The 20920-nt window shown below is 42.6% G+C and overlaps 1 protein-coding gene across 1 annotated transcript in view; it reads right to left on the reverse strand.

The window, feature by feature from the left end:
• Window positions 1-7422: 7422 nt before the first annotated feature.
• Window positions 7423-20920, reverse strand: part of ptprt (protein tyrosine phosphatase receptor type T) — a gene marked incomplete at its 3' end in the record, with an annotated part of 451455 nt that continues 437957 nt past the window's right edge. Inside the window, exons 33-38 of the mRNA XM_083939813.1 lie at window positions 19216-19389; window positions 18932-19063; window positions 15690-15815; window positions 13721-13884; window positions 8832-8967; window positions 7423-7476 (exon numbers count right to left, since the gene is read on the reverse strand). Of these exons, the coding sequence (XP_083795939.1) occupies window positions 7423-7476; window positions 8832-8967; window positions 13721-13884; window positions 15690-15815; window positions 18932-19063; window positions 19216-19389 (786 nt within the window). The remainder of the gene's footprint in view (window positions 7477-8831; window positions 8968-13720; window positions 13885-15689; window positions 15816-18931; window positions 19064-19215; window positions 19390-20920) is intronic.

The raw sequence follows: 20920 nt of genomic DNA on the forward strand, positions 1-20920 counted from the left end.
ACCCTCATTGTATTGTATGTTGAAAAAAGTGTGTGTAAATGGGAGAGAGAGAAAGAGTGAGCATGCTTGTTCATCGATCTGGGATATCTCGACCGGGAAGCGTTTTCAGAAGGCTGGGCCTTATCAAAAATCCTTGCATATGATTGGATAAACCATGTGTCTGTGATCTTTATTGATGTGTCACTGATTAACTGCTTATGTTCAATAGCATTGAAAAAAAATACCTAAAAACCCAGAATCAATTTGTGGTGCTCAGTGTTGATACTGTGGCGCAGTCCCACACATTGGTCTGTGTCTTGGAAACGCTGGTGTGTCAAAAAAGGTCATAGTTTGATAGTCATAAAAGTCATTGTATTGTATGGAAGGTACCGTAATTTCCGGACTATAAACCGCTACTTTTTTCGCTCGTTCTGGTCCCTGCGGCTTATACAACGGTGCGGCTTTTCTACGGCTTACGGTAACCAGGGGCGTGCACTACCGAGGATGCGCGAGACCGAGGCAGACATCTGGCGCCATGTAACGAGAGCAAAAGAAAGAGTAGGAGAGCGTCAGCGACAGTTTGCGCGAAGGAAGTGTTCATGCAAACACCCTCAACATGGAAAACAAACGGAGAAGTGCATATGATGCTGCTTTTAAGTTAAAGGCAATCGATCTGGCTGTCAAAGAAGGAAATAGAGCTGCTGCACGTACCCTTGACATCAATGAATCAATGGTGAGACGTTGGAGACGGTAGTAGGCTGGTTATTTTGATAACGTAAACGGCCGCGGGACTGCACTTTTACTGCCGTGTTACAGGCGAGCACTTTGTATTACTTTGCACCGTTGTATTATTTGTACTCTGCACGAATGCTGTTCGCCATGTCAAAGATGTGAAAGTTTGATTGAATGATTGAAAGATTTATTGTTAATAAATGGGACGCTTTGCGTTCCCAAACAGTCATCTCTGTCCCGACAATCCCCTCCGTGGTAGCAGGAACCCCTATATACTACGGTAATTACACATCAAAACGCCTGCGGCTTATAGTCGGGTGCGGCTTATATGTGGAGCAATCTGTATTTTTCCCCTAAATTTAGCTGGTGCCGCTTATAGTCAGGTGCGCCTTATAGTCCGGAAATTACGGTATATCTGAAGAGAGACACGAGATCACATTTAACATTTTGGTCCCTTTATTTCATGTTAACCACATTTCAAACAACTAAACAACCAATGGTAATGGCATCAGCAGATCTAAACAACACTTTGCTAGACAAATAATCATCAGAATAATAGTTATACAAAAGAAATGTACAAATTCAGGACAAAAAAACAAATCCCAAAAGAAATCAAACATGGTATATAATACAGATGAACATCAATAAAACAAAGCCAATAAAGTAAATTAAATGCTAAACATTTCTTCAATACAATAATCTTGCAGTCTTTGTCATGATAGGTCCATTAAGGAGCCTGACTGGACTCCAGCAACCAAAAAGTACTTATAAAATAAGCGCTGACTGAACAGTTTGCCACAATAGTTTGACAAAAGTATACCGGTTCTGGCCAAGAGAATTTAAACCTACACGCAAACTTTACCGACTAAACGAATGTTCACCAGAGACCTTCGGCTTTGTGAAATATCCAAACTGGGTTATCCACTGTCTTTAAAATACTGACACATGCTGGTATGAGTTGATAGCTGACATAAATCACATTAGGGGTTATAATTTAGTTTTTTACCTTAGGATACTGGCATGTAAAATTATTTTCGTCATTAGTTTCAATGATTCTTTTAAAACAGGTTCATGGTGTTTGAAAATGAAACCATTAATCTGGTGTCTGTTTTTCATCGGCCATACCAGTGACGTGCAGTCAGGGGAGGCAGGTGAGGATGTTCCTCCGCTGTCATCTTGGGAGGAAAAAGAAACGAAATAACAAAATAACACAATAATATTTGTCCTCTGGACTGTGATTTTGGTGTGGTTCTTTATGTATTTTGACCGTTTTTATAGTAAAAATCGCAGAAAATTCTGTATTTCCTGCTTAAATAAACGGAGTCTCTTTGGAGACAAGAGGTGAGGCACGGACAGACGAGAGGTGAGGCACGGACAGACGAGAGGTGATGCATGGGCAGACGAGAGGTGAGGCACGGACAGACGAGAGGTGATGCACGGACAGACGAGAGGTGAGGCACGGACAGACGAGAAGTGATGCACGGACAGACGAGAGGTGAGGCACGGACAGACGAGAGGTGATGCACGGACAGACCAGAGGTGAGGAACGGACAGATGAGAGGTGAGGCACGGACAGACGAGGGGTGATGCACGGACAGACGAGAGGTGATGCACGGACAGACGAGAGGTGAGGCCCGGACAGACGAGAGGTGATGCACGGACAGACGAGAGGTGAGGCACGGACAGACGAGAGGTGAGGCCCGGACAGACGAGAGGTGAGGCACGGACAGACGAGAGGTGAGGAACGGACAGACGAGAGGTGAGGCACGGGCAGACGAGAGGTGAGGCACGGGCAGAGGAGAGGTGAGGCGCGGACGGACGAGAGTTGATGCGCGGAAAGACGAGAGGTGATGCGCGGACAGACGAGAGGTGATGCACGGACAGACGAGAGGTGAGGCACGGACAGACGAGAGGTGAGGCACGGACAGACGAGAGGTGAGGCACGGACAGACGAGAGGTGAGGCACGGACAGACGAGAGGTGAGGCACGGACAGCCGAGCCTCCCTCCAGATTGCTCAATCACTCACAAACTGGATTGAGCGCGTGCAAACGGCGCGTGCTTGTTCCCATGTCTGTGTATGTTTCCAATGTGATGGTTGCAGACACTTTTATGTAATAACAGCATACGTCTTCTTTTCCATGGTGTTCAGTAATGTATTTTACGTATGTGTGTAATATTTACATCTTATTGATAAGACATAAACCCACAGGGAGAATGCTTGTTTGTAAATCTGACTTGTGAGTCAATGCCTCCCCAACCCTCACTGCACGTCACTGGGCCATACTATCCCGTGAATATGCTTTTGTGTCCAAAAGTGCCGAAGAGTCCTTAAGTTATCGCAGTTATTTTGACTCTACAAAGTTTAGCGGGTGCTAAAACAGAAACAGGGAATGTACAGTATCTTTAAAATGCGCTTGTTTTTTAGTCTTTATCGCATCTTTCAAATGGAAAACAGAGAAAGGCAAATACCAAAAGAGCAACGTCTGATCAGATGAGGAGTTAATGGGAAGCTGAGGTCACCGTTGCATCCTGTATGATTCTCATTAACTCCAACTCTACAACACATGCCAGCCATGTTGACCTTCTTTCACCCTTGGGTCAATCATCAACTGAAATCATTTCCGATCGGACTGGGGAGCAGGTTTGTCAGTTTAATGGTTAAACCTGCAGAACTCCATTGGCTTAGTGGAAAGCAAATTTGGATTTGTCTGCAGGAGAAAAGTAAATTTGACCTGTCTCTTTGTGTCTGTGTTGTCTTTTTACTGATAGATGGCTGAAGAAGTGGTCTAATCCCTAATGTATTGCATGAAGCATAGCATGGAAAATTGATCTGATTGCAGTCAAGGAAACTTAACAAGCATCATTTTAATCACCATGGGTTAAACACTGCAGTAATTCATGTCCGATGCCGATTTGCTTTAGATACCAATGTTTGTCTGTCCAATATATATTGGAACTAAGGCTTTTCTTATATTTACTAATAGTCACTATATTCTGACAGCACTGACGGTCTGTGAAAAAGTATCTATACCTCATATACCTCTGCTTCTCTCTGGACGCTCCTAATGGCATCTGCTACTTTCCACCACGCTCGAACAACCAGGGAGTCTCTGATGCAGTGTCAACGACTGCTCCGTTCAAACTGTGAAACTAGGCTGATCCATTATGAATCAATATTCTCTTACTGTGTTGCTGATTTCTCTCATGGTGTTTCCAGAAACATATTTTAGTGTAACGTTTAGCTGTAAAATGATAAAGTTTGAGATCAAGTCAAGCAAAACCAAGCACGTAAACGTTCTCATTTCACAGCTAAAACAGTGAACTACATCTAAAAATAAAAACTAAAGCAATACAGTAACATAACCTTAATTCATATTTGATCAGTACTGCTTGGATTCACAGTTTGATTGGACGTTCATGAGCAAAGACTCCTCAGCTCTGAGTGGTCGTTGTTTGGGGCCAGTGGGATTTAGCAGATGCCATTAGGAGCACACAGAGAGAAGTAAGGGCGCACTCACACTGTCCTTCCGCACCGCGACCCGGGCTTTAGGGTACGTGTCCCCCATCCCTCTCCCCCGCACCCCAGCCCTGTTTGTACTCACACTGCCTGGGCCTCGGCCAATGCTTCTTGCTGTCCATACGTCATCACGCCGTAACACGTCACGCGCATTGATCGTGTGTGTGTGGCTTTGTTTCCAAATCTTTCCACAGACCTCGGAGTTTTTGTGCGTCTTGTCGACTGTTTTTGAATCTTTCCATCGACCAAATCTGCAGTAAACACTCCACCTCCGCATCACACCAACGTGAACCTTTCACCGCCATTGTTGTTGTTGTTAAATGTCCGCGCATGGTCCGTCCTTCTATTTACATGTCCGAACAGGCGCACATACCGCTACCGCCGTAGGGCTCGTGCTCGTATACGTGCGCACGCTCGTGTTCGTACATGTGCAAACGGCTCTGCTAAAGCCCACCTCTTTCAAGCGGGCCGTGTGGGGCCTGCTGTCGGCTGTTATGCGCTGAACGGGTGCACTCACACTGCTTAAACGCACTTGGCTTTAGCTGAAAAAACGGTTTTGGCCCGGTACAGAACAACAGTGTGAGTGCGCCCTGAAGCAACATTACTCTTTCGCAGATCTTATGTCTCATTGTGCTGTCAGGATATGGCGACTATTTCAGCAAGAAACATTTTTCGTAGAGCTGTAATGCTGCTCAACTAAGCTGCCTCAGGTCAGTGATAAAAAATAAAGATATATATTACACAATGTGCGTCATTAAAATCGTTTGTCACATGAGAGAAAATCAATGAAACTACATCATTATCACAGCCCAAGACATACCCAACAAATTGATCTAACGTCATAATACTGCAAGCTACACTGTAATGAAAACACTAATTGATTGCTTTTGAATGCCGGCTGCTGTGGAGGGACACATAGTCATGATTTCAGTTCATAATTTACCAGTTTATTCAGCACTTTCAGGTGTTTGAAGTCAAAGAAAGTGTTCAAAACACACACAACGTAAACCAAGTGGACAAAAAAGTAGAATAAGTTTAATCAGGTTTAGTTTTAAATCTGGAAATGAGCAAATGGATCTTTTAATTATCAGCAAGTTTGAGTTTAACGCCACATACGAGACGCAGGGTGACCTAGTTGTTGTGGCGTTTTTAATCTCAATGTCTCCTTGAGGAGAAAAACTCCATTGCAATATACATCCTCATTGTAAATCACTCTTGATGTGGGTGGCAGTTGAATGTGGAATATGCAAAAATATATATATCTTAATTTTTTTTTAAACAACATGTCTAAATGGACAGTTTGTAGTAAGTAACATAAGACTTTCTTACAAACTATAATACCAAATCGCTGAAAAAAAGTTTTTTCAAAGCGACTTTAAAGCGTTTTGCAATGATGTTTTTTTTTTGTAATTTGTCTGGTGCATGATGTTTGTCTGTTTGTTTGTTTGACTGTGGTTGTCTTATCTTATTTACAGTAAGGGTGGATGCACACTATAAGATTGGCTGTTAGCAGGAAACCGGTGGATTGCTTACTCCAGGTAGGGAATGAGTCCTTACCCCAAGTTAAGGAGTTCAAGTACATGGGATCATGTTCACGAGTGAGGGGACGATGGAGCGTGAGTTTGGCCGGAGAATCGGAGCAGCGGGGGCGGTGCTGCAGTCGCTCTACCGCACCGTTGTGACGAAAAGAGAGCTGAGGAAGGCAAAGCTCTCGATCTACCGGTCAATCTTCGTTCCTACCCTCACCTGTGGTCATGAAAGCTGGGTCAGGACCGAAAGAACGGGCGAAAGAGCGGCCGAAATGTGTTTCCTCAGGAGGGGGGCTGGAGTCTCCCTTAGAGAGAGGGGGAGAAGTTCAGCATCCGTGAGGAACTCGGAGTAGAGCCGCTGCTCCTTTGCGTTGAAAGGAGCCAGTTGAGGTGGTTCAGGATCATCTAGTAAGGATGAACCCTGGGCGCCTCCCTAGGGAGGTGTTCCAGGCACGTCCAGCTGGGAGGAGGCCTCGGGGAAGACCCAGGACCAGGTGGAGAGATTATATCTCCACACTGGCCTGGGAACGCCTCAGGATCCCCCAGTTAGAGCTGGTTAATGTGGCCCGGGAAAGGTAAGTAAGGGGTCCCCTGCTAAAGCTGTTGGCTCCACATCCCGACCCCGGATCAGCGGATGAAGATGAGATGATTTCACATAAAGCCATCTTAAAAAATTGTATGGAACTTTTTTTTTTACAGCTCCAGTGAAATGACCTGGAACAGAAACTACAACATTTGGTCTTCAAGTCAAAGCATGACTTTTCTTTTCTTTCGTCTGTCTAATGCTGTACTTTTTAACATGCACTTGACTTGCTTGTAACATGCTACTTCTTCTTGTTTTTCCAGTACTTGTAACAGTTTTCCCCCCCCTGTAAAAACTAAACTGTCAAAAGATCATCGTTCTGCCTCGATGCAGGGTAAAGGAAAATAGACCAAACTGTGATTTCAACTAGAAATGACAGAAATATCAACACATGTCTGTTGGTTTTCGCTTTCATCCAGTTAACTGAATGGTCAACAACAACAACAACATCTTAGCTACACTCAGCCAAACAGCCTTTCTAGAAATACTCTGGGGTAAATGCAGGGTTGAGGCAACACTTGAACCTCAGCTAAATGTGCAAAATCTTCCAGTGTGCATCCAGCCTTCACAGGGAGACAACATTCAAGGTGTAGAATATATCTAAAAAGGAAATACTGTACAATAGTCACATCACAGCCCAGCAGAGAGGACATAGAGATAGAGAAGGATAATGTGGCGCTTTTTTTTTTTTAAACATCTGATTTTGTTTTCTCAACATATTTTTTTTCTTTTTCTTTATACAAGCATTTAAAGTTCACAGTCTCACTGAAGCAAACCCCATAAACACACGGAAATCACAAGTGTGTGTTTGTTGGTTTTTCTCTCTTCTGTATAGGTTGTGTGTGTGTGTGTGTGTGTGTGTGTGTTGTCACAAGCACACACAGACACACACTCAAACATGTGGGCATGCCCTCTCTTATCCACTCAGAATCACATGCACACACTCTACAACACACGCATACAGGCACACATGCTCACAGGTTGGGTTTGGGTCAACACAAAGCAGTTTTCGCACTTTGTGTGTCCCAGTGTTGTGTTGAAAATGACAGGCAGCGTCAACAGCGTATCAGGAAAGAGCCAATCAGAAGGAACTGAGCGCCTCCAGAGCCACTTCATAGCAGAACTTATACTGTTCCTGTAGAGGGAACAGAATAAAAAGCAGAGTAAATTTCTGGATTGTTACACTTTTCCAACCAAAGATTAAAAAAGTAACTTGATTCAAATGTTATTTTTATACATCCTAAATTTAACGTTTTCCAGCCTGGTATCACCAAAAGGCGTGTGAATGACACGCTATTTCTCTCAAGCCATCTCGCGTATAATTACAACGCATGTCATGATTTTTTACGTGTCATTTCACGCCATGTAGTCTCAATTGACTTGTATTGTGCAGAGATGGCGTTGTCATTTGACGCACAAATGTCATTGAGGGAAAACCCACGTGTTCGTATTTCTCCGCCACCTTGCGGAGAAATACGAAGTGGTGGAGCTTTCTGTCAGAGGGTTGTTTTTAAATCAATATTTCATGTGAAGGATGGCTGAAATAACCGGCGTGAAATGCCCTAACCCTAACCCCTAACCCTAACCCTGGGGAACTACAGGCGTTAAATGACACGCGAAAAGCTTAATATGCGTAGACATGCACATGAAAAGTCATAAAAAAGTGGCGTGCTACTTATACGCCCTCCCATGAGACCACGTAGCGTTTGCGTCCTATGGAAAATTCAGTCCAAAGCAACTGGACTTGGTTGTTTGTCTAGGAAGATGTTTCACCTCTCATCCAAGAGGCTTCATCAGTTCATGTACGCATCTGACCAGGACCAGGACCAGGACCATGCTGGGACTAGACCAGGACCAGTACCAGGACCAGGCTGGGATTGGACCAGGACCAGGCTGGGACTGGACCAGGACCATGCTGGGACTGGACCAGGACCAGTACCAGGACCAGGACCAGGACCAGGACCAGGCTGGGACTGGTCCAACTAGCTGGTGTGAGATCAAGGTAATTAGTCCAGTTGCTTTTGACTGAAATTGCTTTTGAGGATAACGACAAATGAGAACATTCACAGGCGTATTGTCCCATGGAAAAGTTTCCAAAAATGTACTGGAAATTTTCCACCCCTTTGCGACCCTACCTTTTAACTTTTAACACAACTTTTATCCAGTTCAAAATTGATGCAACACAGCAGATAAACATCCGCAGATAAACTGTGCAATTGGTGACTTTGATCTTATTCTTAAACCGATTGCAGTCACAAATGTAAATATCGGCCAATACTGACGTACACCTGATGCATCTTCACTGTATTTACATGTTTGTGTCTGTGATGAAACTTAATTCTTCAATGTATAATTAAATCATCTGTCCTCCTCAATAGTTTCCCCTAGTTACCATAACCACCAGTAATGATTTAAACGTCATCTCCTGATAAAGTGTATGTGTTCGTGTGTGTGTGTGTGTGTGTGTGTGTGTGTTTTGAGAGCCCTCACCATAGTCTCCACCATATTAGTCTTGTTGTTCCTTAGTGTTTTGACAGTGTGGAAAACATCCACGATGTTCTGCTGCTGGATCATCTCGTTGATGCTGCAGATGGCACAGAATGTTCCAGAACGCCCTCCGCCGGTACTGTAGAGGACGGGGAAGGAGGAGGGAGTAGGAGGGGAGAGAGGGAAGGAGGGAGAACACAAGATCATTACCATCAAACTACAAGACATTCATCCTAGAAACCTAGGTGTGTATGCAAATAGCATCATGAAAAGAGAAAAATTAAGAATAGAGAGACTGTAACAGAGTGAAAACACCTTTGGTCTTTTTAGTCCAGCTGCTTTGAAGTCAGAAATGTTCACTACCATATTTAACAGAACAGCAGGACTTGCTGTTGGCCTTTTATAACCCTGGGAGTCCTGCTTTTTAAAGTTTATCGTGGAGTTTAATGTCTCCTTTCAGGCATTTATTTCCCCGCCAAGTTATTCTCCTGCCACTCTTTTGTTGCAGCTTCTGTGTCGAGGTTAATTGTGCCAGCCTTTAAAAGTACTCCTGAAATCTATGAACTCTAAACTCCTACAACCTTCAATGAGGTTTTTTTAAACTTAATAAAACTGGTTATGAGAGGTAAAAATTGGGGTGTGCAGTGCGATTGCAATAAAAGAGTTGTTTGTGTTAGCTTGTGTAGGAGGAATTGCTCGTCAACTGCAACATTTTGGGCGACAGTAGCTCAGTCCATAGGTGACTTGGCTGGGAACCGCAGGGTCACTGGTTTGAGTCCCTGTGTGGACCATGTATGGAGCGTGGACTGGTGGCTGGAGAGGTGCCAGTTCATCTCCTGGGCACTGGTGAGGTGCTGTTGAGCCATGCACCGAACCCCTGCGGTCACTCGCAATTTCCCCATTGCGGGACAATTAAAGGAATTCTCCTTTTTCTTCAACGGTATCGTAAAAGAAAAGTTTGCGCACAAATTCATATGATATCTCACAAAACGTTGAACGACGAGACCAGAAGTTGACCGCAAAGTTAACCGGCAGAAGGCGACTTCCATGAGAACAAGGCCTACAAACAGTGATGGTTAGAGTTAGGCATGAAAACCACTTGGTTGCGATTTGGTTGCATGTATATAGGTCCTGTTTGTGTGTGTGTGTATTTCGGGCCTGTGTGTGTTACATGATTAATAATAAGAGTGGAAAAAATTAAATGTCCCCGTTGCGGGATCAATAAAGTAATTCTTCTTCTTCTTCTTGTAGAACAGCAGGTTTGAGTAAGTCAATATATGATTGGGTGATTGCATTTCAATCTATTTTAAAATATTGCAAATCATTGTACAGATAATGTAAAGGTTTGCACACACTCAGATTTGAGACGTTAGAATATATATATTTTTTTAATTCTAACCACGGTGAAACAAGTACAACAATACAATTTGCGGAAATTGGCTAAATGAGACAAGGTATGAAAGAAAGTGACAGATGGGAACATTCGGTAAAAAGAAAACTGTCATGGAGCAAAAGAGTATGAGCTCCACTAATGGATTTATGACATCTGAATACATTTGTCCACCTTAAATTGGAGTTTTTTAGATTTTATAAAAAGGATAACCTGCTGAAATGGAAAGGATGCAGACATATTTGTGCTTCTTGCCGCGGTCCAGCATGACCCCTGTCTCTGTTTAATTCACAATAATGATCTGCTCGAGCCACATTTTCCCTTCATACACTATAAATATTTAACTTTATAGACACATACAAGCGGCCAAAATTGGTTTTCCTCAGGAGGGGGGCTGGAGTCTCCCTTAGAGAGAGGGGGAGAAGTTCAGCATCCGTGAGGAACTTGGATTAGACCTTCGTGTTGAAAGGAGCCAGTTGAGGTGGTTCAGGATCATCTGGTAAGGATGCTCCCTGGGCGCCTCCCTAGGGAGGTGTTCCAGGCACGTCCAGCTGGGAGGAGGCCTCGGGGAAGACCCAGGACCAGGTGGAGAGATTAGATCTCCACCTGGTCCTGGGAAGTTCAGGGTACCCTGCTAAAGCTGCTGCCCCCGTGACCCGACCAAGCGGATGAAGATGAGATGATGTTTGAAATAAATCATTCATTCATTATTTTGGTGTGAATTCAAATACTTGCAAGGGTTAATTCTTTGGTTGTAATCGGCCTAACCACTACCTTGACTGTTATTACCCTAACCCCAGCAAATGGAAGAGGGGGATACAAGCTTTTTTTTTTTTTTTACTTCTGACTAAAGACAGCTACACTTGCTAATCAGCTCCAGCTATTGATTTCACAGACTCGGTAATACCAGAGATAAGGAGAAACATGATGGTTCAATCAGTAGCTGGTGAAAATTGATTTTTCTCCCGCTCCTCACTCGTCCTGAAGGTTAGAGTCTGATGCGTCTTTAATGCAGAGCACATGTCTCATGTTCAGCCAGTAACACTGAAACAACCTGCACTGTAAACCTGAATAATAATAATAAAATGTTCTCATTACTGATTACATAAGAACTTTTAAGTTATCCTTACAAACAATAACCAACAAACAACACAATAACCGCTTGTGTAAAAATAAATAAATGACAAGTATGGTAAACTGTGAGAACCCTAGTGTTTGTCAGACCCCTCTTCTGTCCGTCTTGTCTCTCTCTCTCTCCTTCTCTTCCTCTCTCCGGTGCAGACAGATGTGCGTCCTCCACAGAGCTGGGTCTGTCTGACGTTCCTGTCTGTTATAGTGAAGGTTTTCGTTGCCACCGTACTCTACGGGGGAATTGTTGGGTCTGTGTAAATCATAAATAAGTCATAGAGTGTGGTCTTTACCTACTCTGTAAAGTGTCCTGAGATAACTTTTGTTATGATTCGGCACTTTAAATAAAATTGAATTGAATTGAATTCTTCCCTGCACCTTGAAAACACTGTTTGTACTGTTGTTTGAATTTGCTCATGGTTCGACGTCGTCCGAGCTCCTCCGCTCGTCTGTTCCACAGTTTCACTCCAAATATTGAAATGCAAAAGGTTTGTAAAGTTGAATATAAGATATATTAAAATGCCAGTCATTTTGCGCTTTTAATTTGAAATGATGAATGAAAAAACCGAATGATGTGTAACAATTTAAGCTCATGAAATCAGTAGCTATGGCTGCGCTGTGGGTCAGAGTTGGGGTATTCATCTTTGTCACTATTTATATTAACATAAGACAACAGGGGTCTGTTTCACAAAGCAGGTTCAAAAAACTCTGAGTTTAACCCTGAACTCTGGGTTGATCTACTCTGAGATAGGAAACTCTGAGTTTTCAGTTCCAGAACAGCAGATTTGCGTTAGATTGATCAACTCAGAGTAGTTTGACCTGGAGTTAAGCGCGTGCACCACAAGTATAACAAGACAGCAGCAATGGAGCCCTTAATCGCCGAGTCACCATGGCAACGGGGAAGCGGAGGGCTACGCTACCACTGCAACTGTAAATATTAATGCGCTCATACGGAGAGTTTGAGCAGGTTTACACCGCTGCAGCAGCTAAAGAAAGGGAGACGGCGCAGGAGAACATTGCTGCTCGGGTCAGTGCGTAAGTTTAAATTTAGTCCTGTTGCAATCACAGTAATATCACGGGGGGAAACTGCTTGAGTAGTAGTAAAAAGTAAAGTAGATCAACTCAGAGTTCAGGGTTAGACTCGTGAAACGGACCCCAGGGGTTTAACCATTGATTCTGTATATGCATTGAAGTTGAGTTAAGATCCACCAGTAATTTGATTTATTCCATATATAGCCTACAATCTATGACAAGCTAGAAAGAAACAAACTGCTTTTTTGAAATACTTTGGAAACAAGTGGGTTTTACCGTAACAGCTTGTGTTTTAAACAAAGAAGACACAGTGAAAACAAACAAAACCTCCCAGCGTCTAGAAGATTCAAATCAGTGTCACTTCTGATTGGTCCAATGAGCTGTGTCTGAGGAAGCTGATTGGATGAGCACCAGTGATACACTTGAGGCAATGTTTGGTGTGTGTGTGTGTGAGAGTGTGTGTGTGTGTGTGTGTACCTGTGTGTGTGTGTACCTGTGTGTGTGTGTGTGTACCTGTGTGTGTGTGTGTGTGTGTGTGTGTGTGTGTGTGTGTGTGTGTGTGTGTGTGTGTGTTATTGTTAGGGAAGTTTCCTGTAATCTCTTGTGTTTCCTCATATCAGCTTAATTTCTTCAGCTTAGATCTCAACAATGTTTGTGTACCTGTTGTGTGCAGACACACAATCTTTAATACATACGACTACTGGGGCGGTAGTAGCTCCTGGGCACTGCTGAGGTGCTGTTGAGCAAGGCACCGAAACCCCAACTGCTCGGGGCGCTGGTCACTGGCAGCCCCCTCGCTCTAACATCTCTCCATTAATTGCATGTATAGGTCCTGTTCGTGCATGTGTGTATTTCGGGCCTGTGTCGTGTGTTTGTGTGTGTGTGTGTGTGTGTATGTGTGTGTGTGTGTGTGTGTGTGTGTGTGAAGTGAACATTTATTTTGTGTTAAATGTATGTGTGTTCTTTTATAGAAAGTGTACTTTATCATTGTTAGACGTATCCCAACATCTTTCACCTCTGTTTCTTTATCTGTGTTTCCCTCTCTCTCTCTCTCTCTCTCTCTCTCTCTCTCTCTCTCTCTCTCACACACACACACACACACACACACAAACAAAGGGCACATTTTTCTTTCTACGATTTTGTCGCGATTAATGATTCCAGTGAGCTGTGCTTGTTCTGGCAGTCCCCCTTTCACCTGCTTCCTACTATTTTATTTATATAGTATGTGCATCTACACGTGTGTGTGTGTGTGTGTGTGTGTGTGTGTGTGTGTGTGTGTGTGTGTGTGTGTGTGTGTGTGTGTGTGTGTGTGTGTGTGTGTGTGTGTGCCAACTGAACTTACAGGCAATGGACCACAGTCCTCCCGTCTCCTCCATCATACTGCTCTTGCCACTTAGCCAACCTCCTGACTAACTGGAGGATAGAGCGTTTAGAGAGAGGTGTGTCCCTGTAGGCGGGCCAGCCGATGAACTGGAAGTGCTGCACCAGGCGGTATCCGTCCTGTGGCTGAAGAGAGAGTTGTAAAAATTAGGATTAGTTTTTTTATCATAACAACATGTAATAATTCATGGGGTGTGCAAAAGAGGGTAAACAATCAAAACCCCTTTCTCTCCGTCCCCTCCTGCCCAAACCATGTCGAACCAGGCTATAATTGTTAACAACAAGTCGCCTGATATGTCGCTTTGTCGAATGGGTGCAGCAATTCAAGTCACTGTGGTCGACTACTCTTAAAGAGAACATCTCAAATGGCAGAAGTGTAGTTTGTAGGTTTGCTTTTTTGGTGTAACTGAAGCTGAACAAGTTAAATAGTGAAAGGAAGGTCATTCCCTCCTCCATCACCAAAAACTCCTTCATCTAAACAGTGTTTCTTTCCTGTTTTGTGATGTCTTTAGCAGTCACACAGTCATAGACACGAGCCGTCCGTCTTCTCAGTGCCGGTCTCATTTAGTAATGATGTACTAAACTGATACATCAAGCACTTTTCATGTTTAAGCGCACTGTTGTGCTCCAATTATTTCTCGTTTCTGAATAAAATGCCTCTGGAAAGGAGCGAGGATTGGACTCGACAAAGACGACATCTTATAATGTTTAATTCAATTTCATGGTTTTCAGTAGTCTGGCCTGAGGCGGTTGGCATCCACCACCTAAAATACCAAAACCCACCATCACTGTCATTCACTGTGATGATGATTTACTGCTAGGATTGCAACACAGGCATATCTACGTTGACGTTTACACACAACCAGATGCAGCTGTATCGGTTTCCTCCACTTCCTTCCCTCTCTTCCTGCATTGTCCTTCTCTTCCTTTCCTTCTCTCCGACCCTCTCACTCTACTTTCCCTTTCCTTAATGCCCCTTTTTGGTTTCCATCTTCTTTGTTTATTCCCTTCCTCTTTCTCAAACCTTTTCACCACCTTCTCCTTTAGTCCCCCCCCCCTCCTTCTTCATTTGATGGCTTAGTGGTTGGTGGTACAGACTCAGCTAGGTCTGAGCTGCTCTCGCAGTGTGAGATGTACTGTTGTGGCGATGATATGAGCCATTTCACGCTCGACTGGTGATGTGTTTGAGAGGGAGAAAGAGAAAGAGAGATAGAATATAGAGAGTAGGATAGTGGGGAGTTCGCTAAGCGCTATAGGAGCATAACGATGATAGGGCACCGTGAGTTGTACGGTCATGGATGGGTGAGAAAATGAGATGAGAAGGGAGTAACAAGAAGAGGCAAGAAGGGCAGAAAGAATAGGGAAAGGAGTGACGAGGAGGGGAGTGAAGGGAAAAGAGAGGTGAGAAAAGACAAGAGGAGGAACCAGGAGACAAGGGGAGAGGATAGTTTTCAAAATGTTCTGTTTTTTATATCACCTCCTCCTATCTTTGCAATTTGTTCTATGGTGTTCTCACTAAACCAGTTAGCATTGCAGCTAAGGTGTGTAAGGGGTGTAGTCCATTTGCTATGGTGTCATCTTGCCAGCTGCTCAGGGAGACGTAAAGGTCATGTGAAGTGAAAAATGTGTTTTATATGCTGTTACATTGCTTTTCCTCAGTGTATTGTTCCCCTATATGTTGTTATATGTCAAATATAGTTCAAGAAATGCATCATTTTGGGTATTTATATCTGTAGCAGAGGCAGATTAAGACAAATGATGAAGGAGGACACAAAAAAGGGTTATGACATTAACTGCAGGTAGAGCACAGACTCGACTCGGCCACAAACGAGGTCCAAAAAGACCCTTTCAGTGTCTATTTTCAAACCTCAGACCTGCTGCTGTGAACAAAATGCAAAATGAAACCGTGAAGGCTTTGAGTGTGTGAGTACCCGGGCCATGTTGCAGATCCTGAAGATTCGGTTGATGATGTCTTCATCGATGTCTGCGGATATGAATTCCACTTGAATGGGACCATAGCAGCATGAACTCTTCTCTGGCCAGTACTGCATACATAACTGTATAACAACGTATGAAGAGACGGACAAAAAAAGAGGAGAGGAAGATGGAGTGTAGAAGAGAGAGGAGGAGAGAAAATAGGAACATTAACCAGGTTTATAACAGGTGCATTTAAACATCACGTAATAATACTTGGAAATACGTTTTTTCACAAAACCATGTGTGAATTCACACTGATTATAAAGATTACCACCTCTGAGGATGACTATGAATTTAATTCTAAGTTTTAATACTTCCACATTAATCCCCTAAAATAACTATGACGTAGAATAAGATATTATATGCAGGACCAAAATCAGATGAAGCCAATTATTAAAATAAAGAAATAATAATAAATGAGAAGTAATTTCCAATCAACACTGGGGGAGATCTGTGTTAGACTGATTACATGATTACATGTGTTGCTACAATTTTTTGGTGCATTTTCCCTTTTCTATGCAAATTGCTGGTTCGGATTGAAATGGGCGCATATCTATTTAACGTAATCCAGAGGGACACTGTTCGGCATCGATCAGGTACTTCATCTGTGCCAGAGCAGCTGTCATTTTGCACGACTGTGGCTGTTTATAGCTTCCATATAACTTGTTCATTACATGTTTCTGCAAACCATAATCACGGTAAAATCTCAGTCATTATAATCACAGGGGCTGTACTTGAAATACTGGGCTGGGATTGCCTCCACACGGCTCTCACAGACTGTTCCCCTAATCCTCTAATACAGACAGCACGTTTGTGTAAACCGTTTGTGTAAATAGATGCAAAAAGGCCACAAAGAGATGCTAAATGACTCAAAATAGATACAAAAAGGCCACAAAGAGATGCTAAATGACTCAAAATAGATACAAAAGGGCCACAAAGAGATGCTAAATGACTCAAAATAGATACAAAAAGGCCACAAAGAGATGCTAAATGACTCAAAATAGATACAAAAAGGCCACAAAAAGATGCTAAATGACTCAAAATAGATACAAAAAGGCCACAAAGAGATGCTAAATGACTCAAAATAGATACGAAAAGGCCACAAAGAGATGCTAAATGACTCAAAATAGATACGAAAAGGCCACAAAGAGATGCTAAATGACTCAAAATAGATACAAAAAGGCCACAAAGAGATGCTAAATGACTCAATATAGATGCAAAAAGGCCACAAAGAGATGCTAAATGACTCAAAATAGATATGAAAAAGCCACAAAGAGATGCTAAATGACTAAAAATAGATATGAAAAGGCCACAAAGAGATGCTAAATGACTCAAAATAGATACGAAAAGGCCACAAAGAGATGCTAAATGACTCAAAATAGATACAAAAAGGCCACAAAGAGATGCTAAATGACTCAATATAGATGCAAAAAGGCCACAAAGAGATGCTAAATGACTCAAAATAGATGCAAAAAGGCCACAAAGAGATGCTAAATGACTCAAAATAGATACAAAAAGGCCACAAAGAGATGCTAAATGACTCAAAATAGATACAAAAAGGCCACAAAGAGATGCTAAATGACTAAAAATAGATACAAAAAGGCCACAAAGAGATGCTAAATGACTCAAAATAGATACAAAAAGGCCAAAAAGAGATGCTAAATGACTCAATATAGATGCAAAAAGGCCACAAAGAGATGCTAAATGACTCAAAATAGATGCAAAAAGGCCACAAAGAGATGTTAATGACTAAAAATAGACACAAAACGACCACAAAGAGATGCTAAATGACTCAAAATAGATACAAAAAGGCCACAAAGAGATGCTAAATGACTAAAAATATATACAAAAAGGCCACAAGGAGAGGCTAAATGACTCAAAATAGACACAAAACGACCACAAAGAGATGCTAAATGACTCAAAATAGATACAATAAGGCCACAAAGAGATGCTAAATGACTTAAAATAGATACAAAAAGGCCACAAAGAGATGCTAAATGACTCAAAATAGATACGAAAAGGCCACAAAGAGATGCTAATTGACTAAAAATAGATACGAAAAGGGCCACAAAGAGATGCTAAATGACTAAAAATAGACACAAAACGACCACAAAGAGAAGCTAAATGACTCAAAATAGATACAAAAAGGCCACAAAGAGATGCTAAATGACTCAAAATAGATACAAAAAGGCCACAAAGAGATGCTAAATGACTAAAAATAGACACAAAACGACCACAAAGAGATGCTAAATGACTCAAAATAGATACAAAAAGGCCACAAAGAGATGCTAAATGACTAAAAATAGACACAAAACGACCACAAAGAGATGCTAAATGACTATAAATAGATACAAAAAGGCCACAAGGAGAGGCTAAATGACTCAAAATAGACACAAAACGACCACAAAGAGATGCTAAATGACTCAAAATAGATACAATAAGGCCACAAAGAGATGCTAAATGACTCAAAATAGACACAAAACGACCACAAAGAGATGCTAAATGACTAAAAATAGACACAAAACGACCACAAAGAGAAGCTAAATGACTCAAAATAGATACAAAAAGGCCAAAAAGAGATGCTAAATGACTCAAAATAGATACAAAAAGGCCACAAAGAGATGCTAAATGACTAAAAATAGACACAAAACGACCACAAAGAGATGCTAAATGACTAAAAAAAGACACAAAACGACCACAAAGAGATGCTAAATGACTCAAAATAGATGCAAAAGGGCCACAAAGAGATGCTAAATGACTCAAAATAGATACAAAAAGGCCACAAAGAGAGGCTAAATGACTCAAAATAGAGACAAAAAGGCCACAAAGAGATGCTAAATGACTAAAAATAGACACAAAACGACTAAAAAGAGGCGACAACTCAAAGGAGCAGCGGCTCTACTCCGAGCCTTTATTCCTATTTAGTCTTATTCTGAAAAACTGCATAGATTAATAATTATGTTTTCTTATTTCTGTATTTAATGGTTTTGGGTAAGAGATGAAACTTAAACTAACTTCTTCTCAGTTGTCAGCGTTTTACGTCTAAGGGCGTTCACTATGCATTAACATTCATAAAAACAGTCTTGGGTTGTATTGATCCGGATCTGTGATGTTACAGTTGATGTGTCAGCTGCTGGCTGTCCGGTGAAACAAGTAGGAAAAGCAGACACGTGTATCTGTGTGTGCACGTTCGTACCTGCGCTGCATCCATCTCATTGAGCATTACGATGGAGGAGCAGTTGTAATCAAACACCAGCCTCCAGAAGTCGCCCATGGTGTTTGGCAAAGGATGCTGGGTAACAATGAAGGCCGCTGGCTGTTTGTGGCTCTGGAATATTGAGATGAATCACAGGTAAATAAGAACAGCAAGCACGAGATGAATTAACAAGTGAAAAGAGCAAATTGAGGCGTCTCTGCAGCACAGGAGAGTGCAAAACCTTCACAGGACACACACATTCACATCCCAAAATGTGCACTTACATCCATTAATGCAGCATTGATGTAATTAGAGCTCTCTCCGTCCACAGATATGAGGAAAGGCAGGCATCGGTCTGCTGATAGAACGTCCATACTGCGGTTCTTGTCGTGGTTCCTGGGTAGCAAACCCACGCTGCAGTCCTCTGGACGGACTCTAGGGGTCACTATGTTCAGAGTCTGATCAACAGAAAAGGAGTTTATTATTCCTTCTTTTCTAAAATATAATTATTGATAAATAAGATAATAGAGTGTGGTATCTTGGTGCAGATGATGATATGGAGATGTATAGTAGAAATGCCCACGGACAGCGTTCTTGTTGCATATAAAAATGTTAATTACAAAAAGTACAGCATCTTCAAGTCTCTAGAATAACTTTGGCCTATTGAGAAGATCTCCTGAAATACACACAGTTTCAGTTCTTATGGGGGAGAAGACAAAGGGAGGGCAAAACTTCTGGTTCTCATTCAGATGTTTCAGAGGAAAGGGTGATCTCATGCAAAAAGGGGAGAACTGGGGGGCCCAGGAGGAGAAATACATGCCATAAGGCCCTTTTTACCCCAACACAGCATGTGAACGTATAGGACATTTTAAACAAAACATCATAAAAATATATACTGTTCAACTTTGGACACTAAGGGCACACTCACACTGTCCTTCCGCACCGGGCCAAAACTGTTTTTTCAGCTAAAGCCTAGTGCGTTTGAGCAGTGTGAGTGCAACCGCTCCGCGCATAACTGCGACCTCTGAGAGAGGTGGGCTTTTGTAGAGCGTGTTTGCACATGTACGAGCACAATGCCTACGGCGGTTCTGACTTCATTTATGTGCGCCTGTTCGGACATAGAAATTAGAAAGACGGACCATGCGGGGACATTTAACAACAACAACAATGGCGGCGAAAGGTTCACGTTGGTGTGATGCGGAGGTGGAGTGTTTACTGCAGATTTGGTCGATGAAAAGATTAAAAAACAGTCGACAAGACGCACAAAAACTCCGAGGTCTATGGAAAGATTTGGAAACAAAGCCACGCATCGCCATGACGTCAATCAATGCGTGTGACGTGTTACGGCGTGATGACGTATAGGCAGCAAGAAGCATTTGCGCGAGGCCCAGGCAGTGTGAGTACAAACGGGCCTGGGGCGCGGGGGGAGAGGGAGGGGGGACAAGTACCCCAAAGCCTGTGGCGCGGTGCGGAAGGACAGTGTGAGTGCGGCCTAAAAGAGCAAAGGAGACCAAACTACTAGGAAGATAGTGATTGCTCCTCTGCACATTGCACTGGCTACCAGTGGTGGGTTTAAGTCACTGGTACTTGCCTATGGTGCTGTGCATGGCTCAGGTCCATCCTACATACAGGGCATGGTCAAACCTTACACCCCAGCCTATCCACTACTCCCTGCTGCTGCCAAAGGGTTTGCTACTCCCTCATGATTCATGCCCTTTTTGGGTAGTATGTTCATGGTTGAACTCATGAATAAAAGTGTGCGTGCATGTAATAAATGGAGAATCAAAAAAGGGAAGAAAGTCTTGATGCACTGAAGTAAAAGGGCCGAGTTTGACAAAATAACTATAACAAAACATCCGTCATCAAAAACTCTCATACAACTTTTGCAGTAAACGCCAAATCTTGTCCAGTCGTATGCTCAGTACTTCCCAAACACATGCACTTTTTGCTAAAAGCTAACTATTTAAAACACTTTTCTACTCCTTCGAG

The sequence above is a fragment of the Echiichthys vipera genome, assembly GCF_963691815.1.
Source record: "Echiichthys vipera genome assembly, chromosome: X".
NCBI classification, from domain to species: domain Eukaryota; kingdom Metazoa; phylum Chordata; class Actinopteri; order Perciformes; family Trachinidae; genus Echiichthys; species Echiichthys vipera.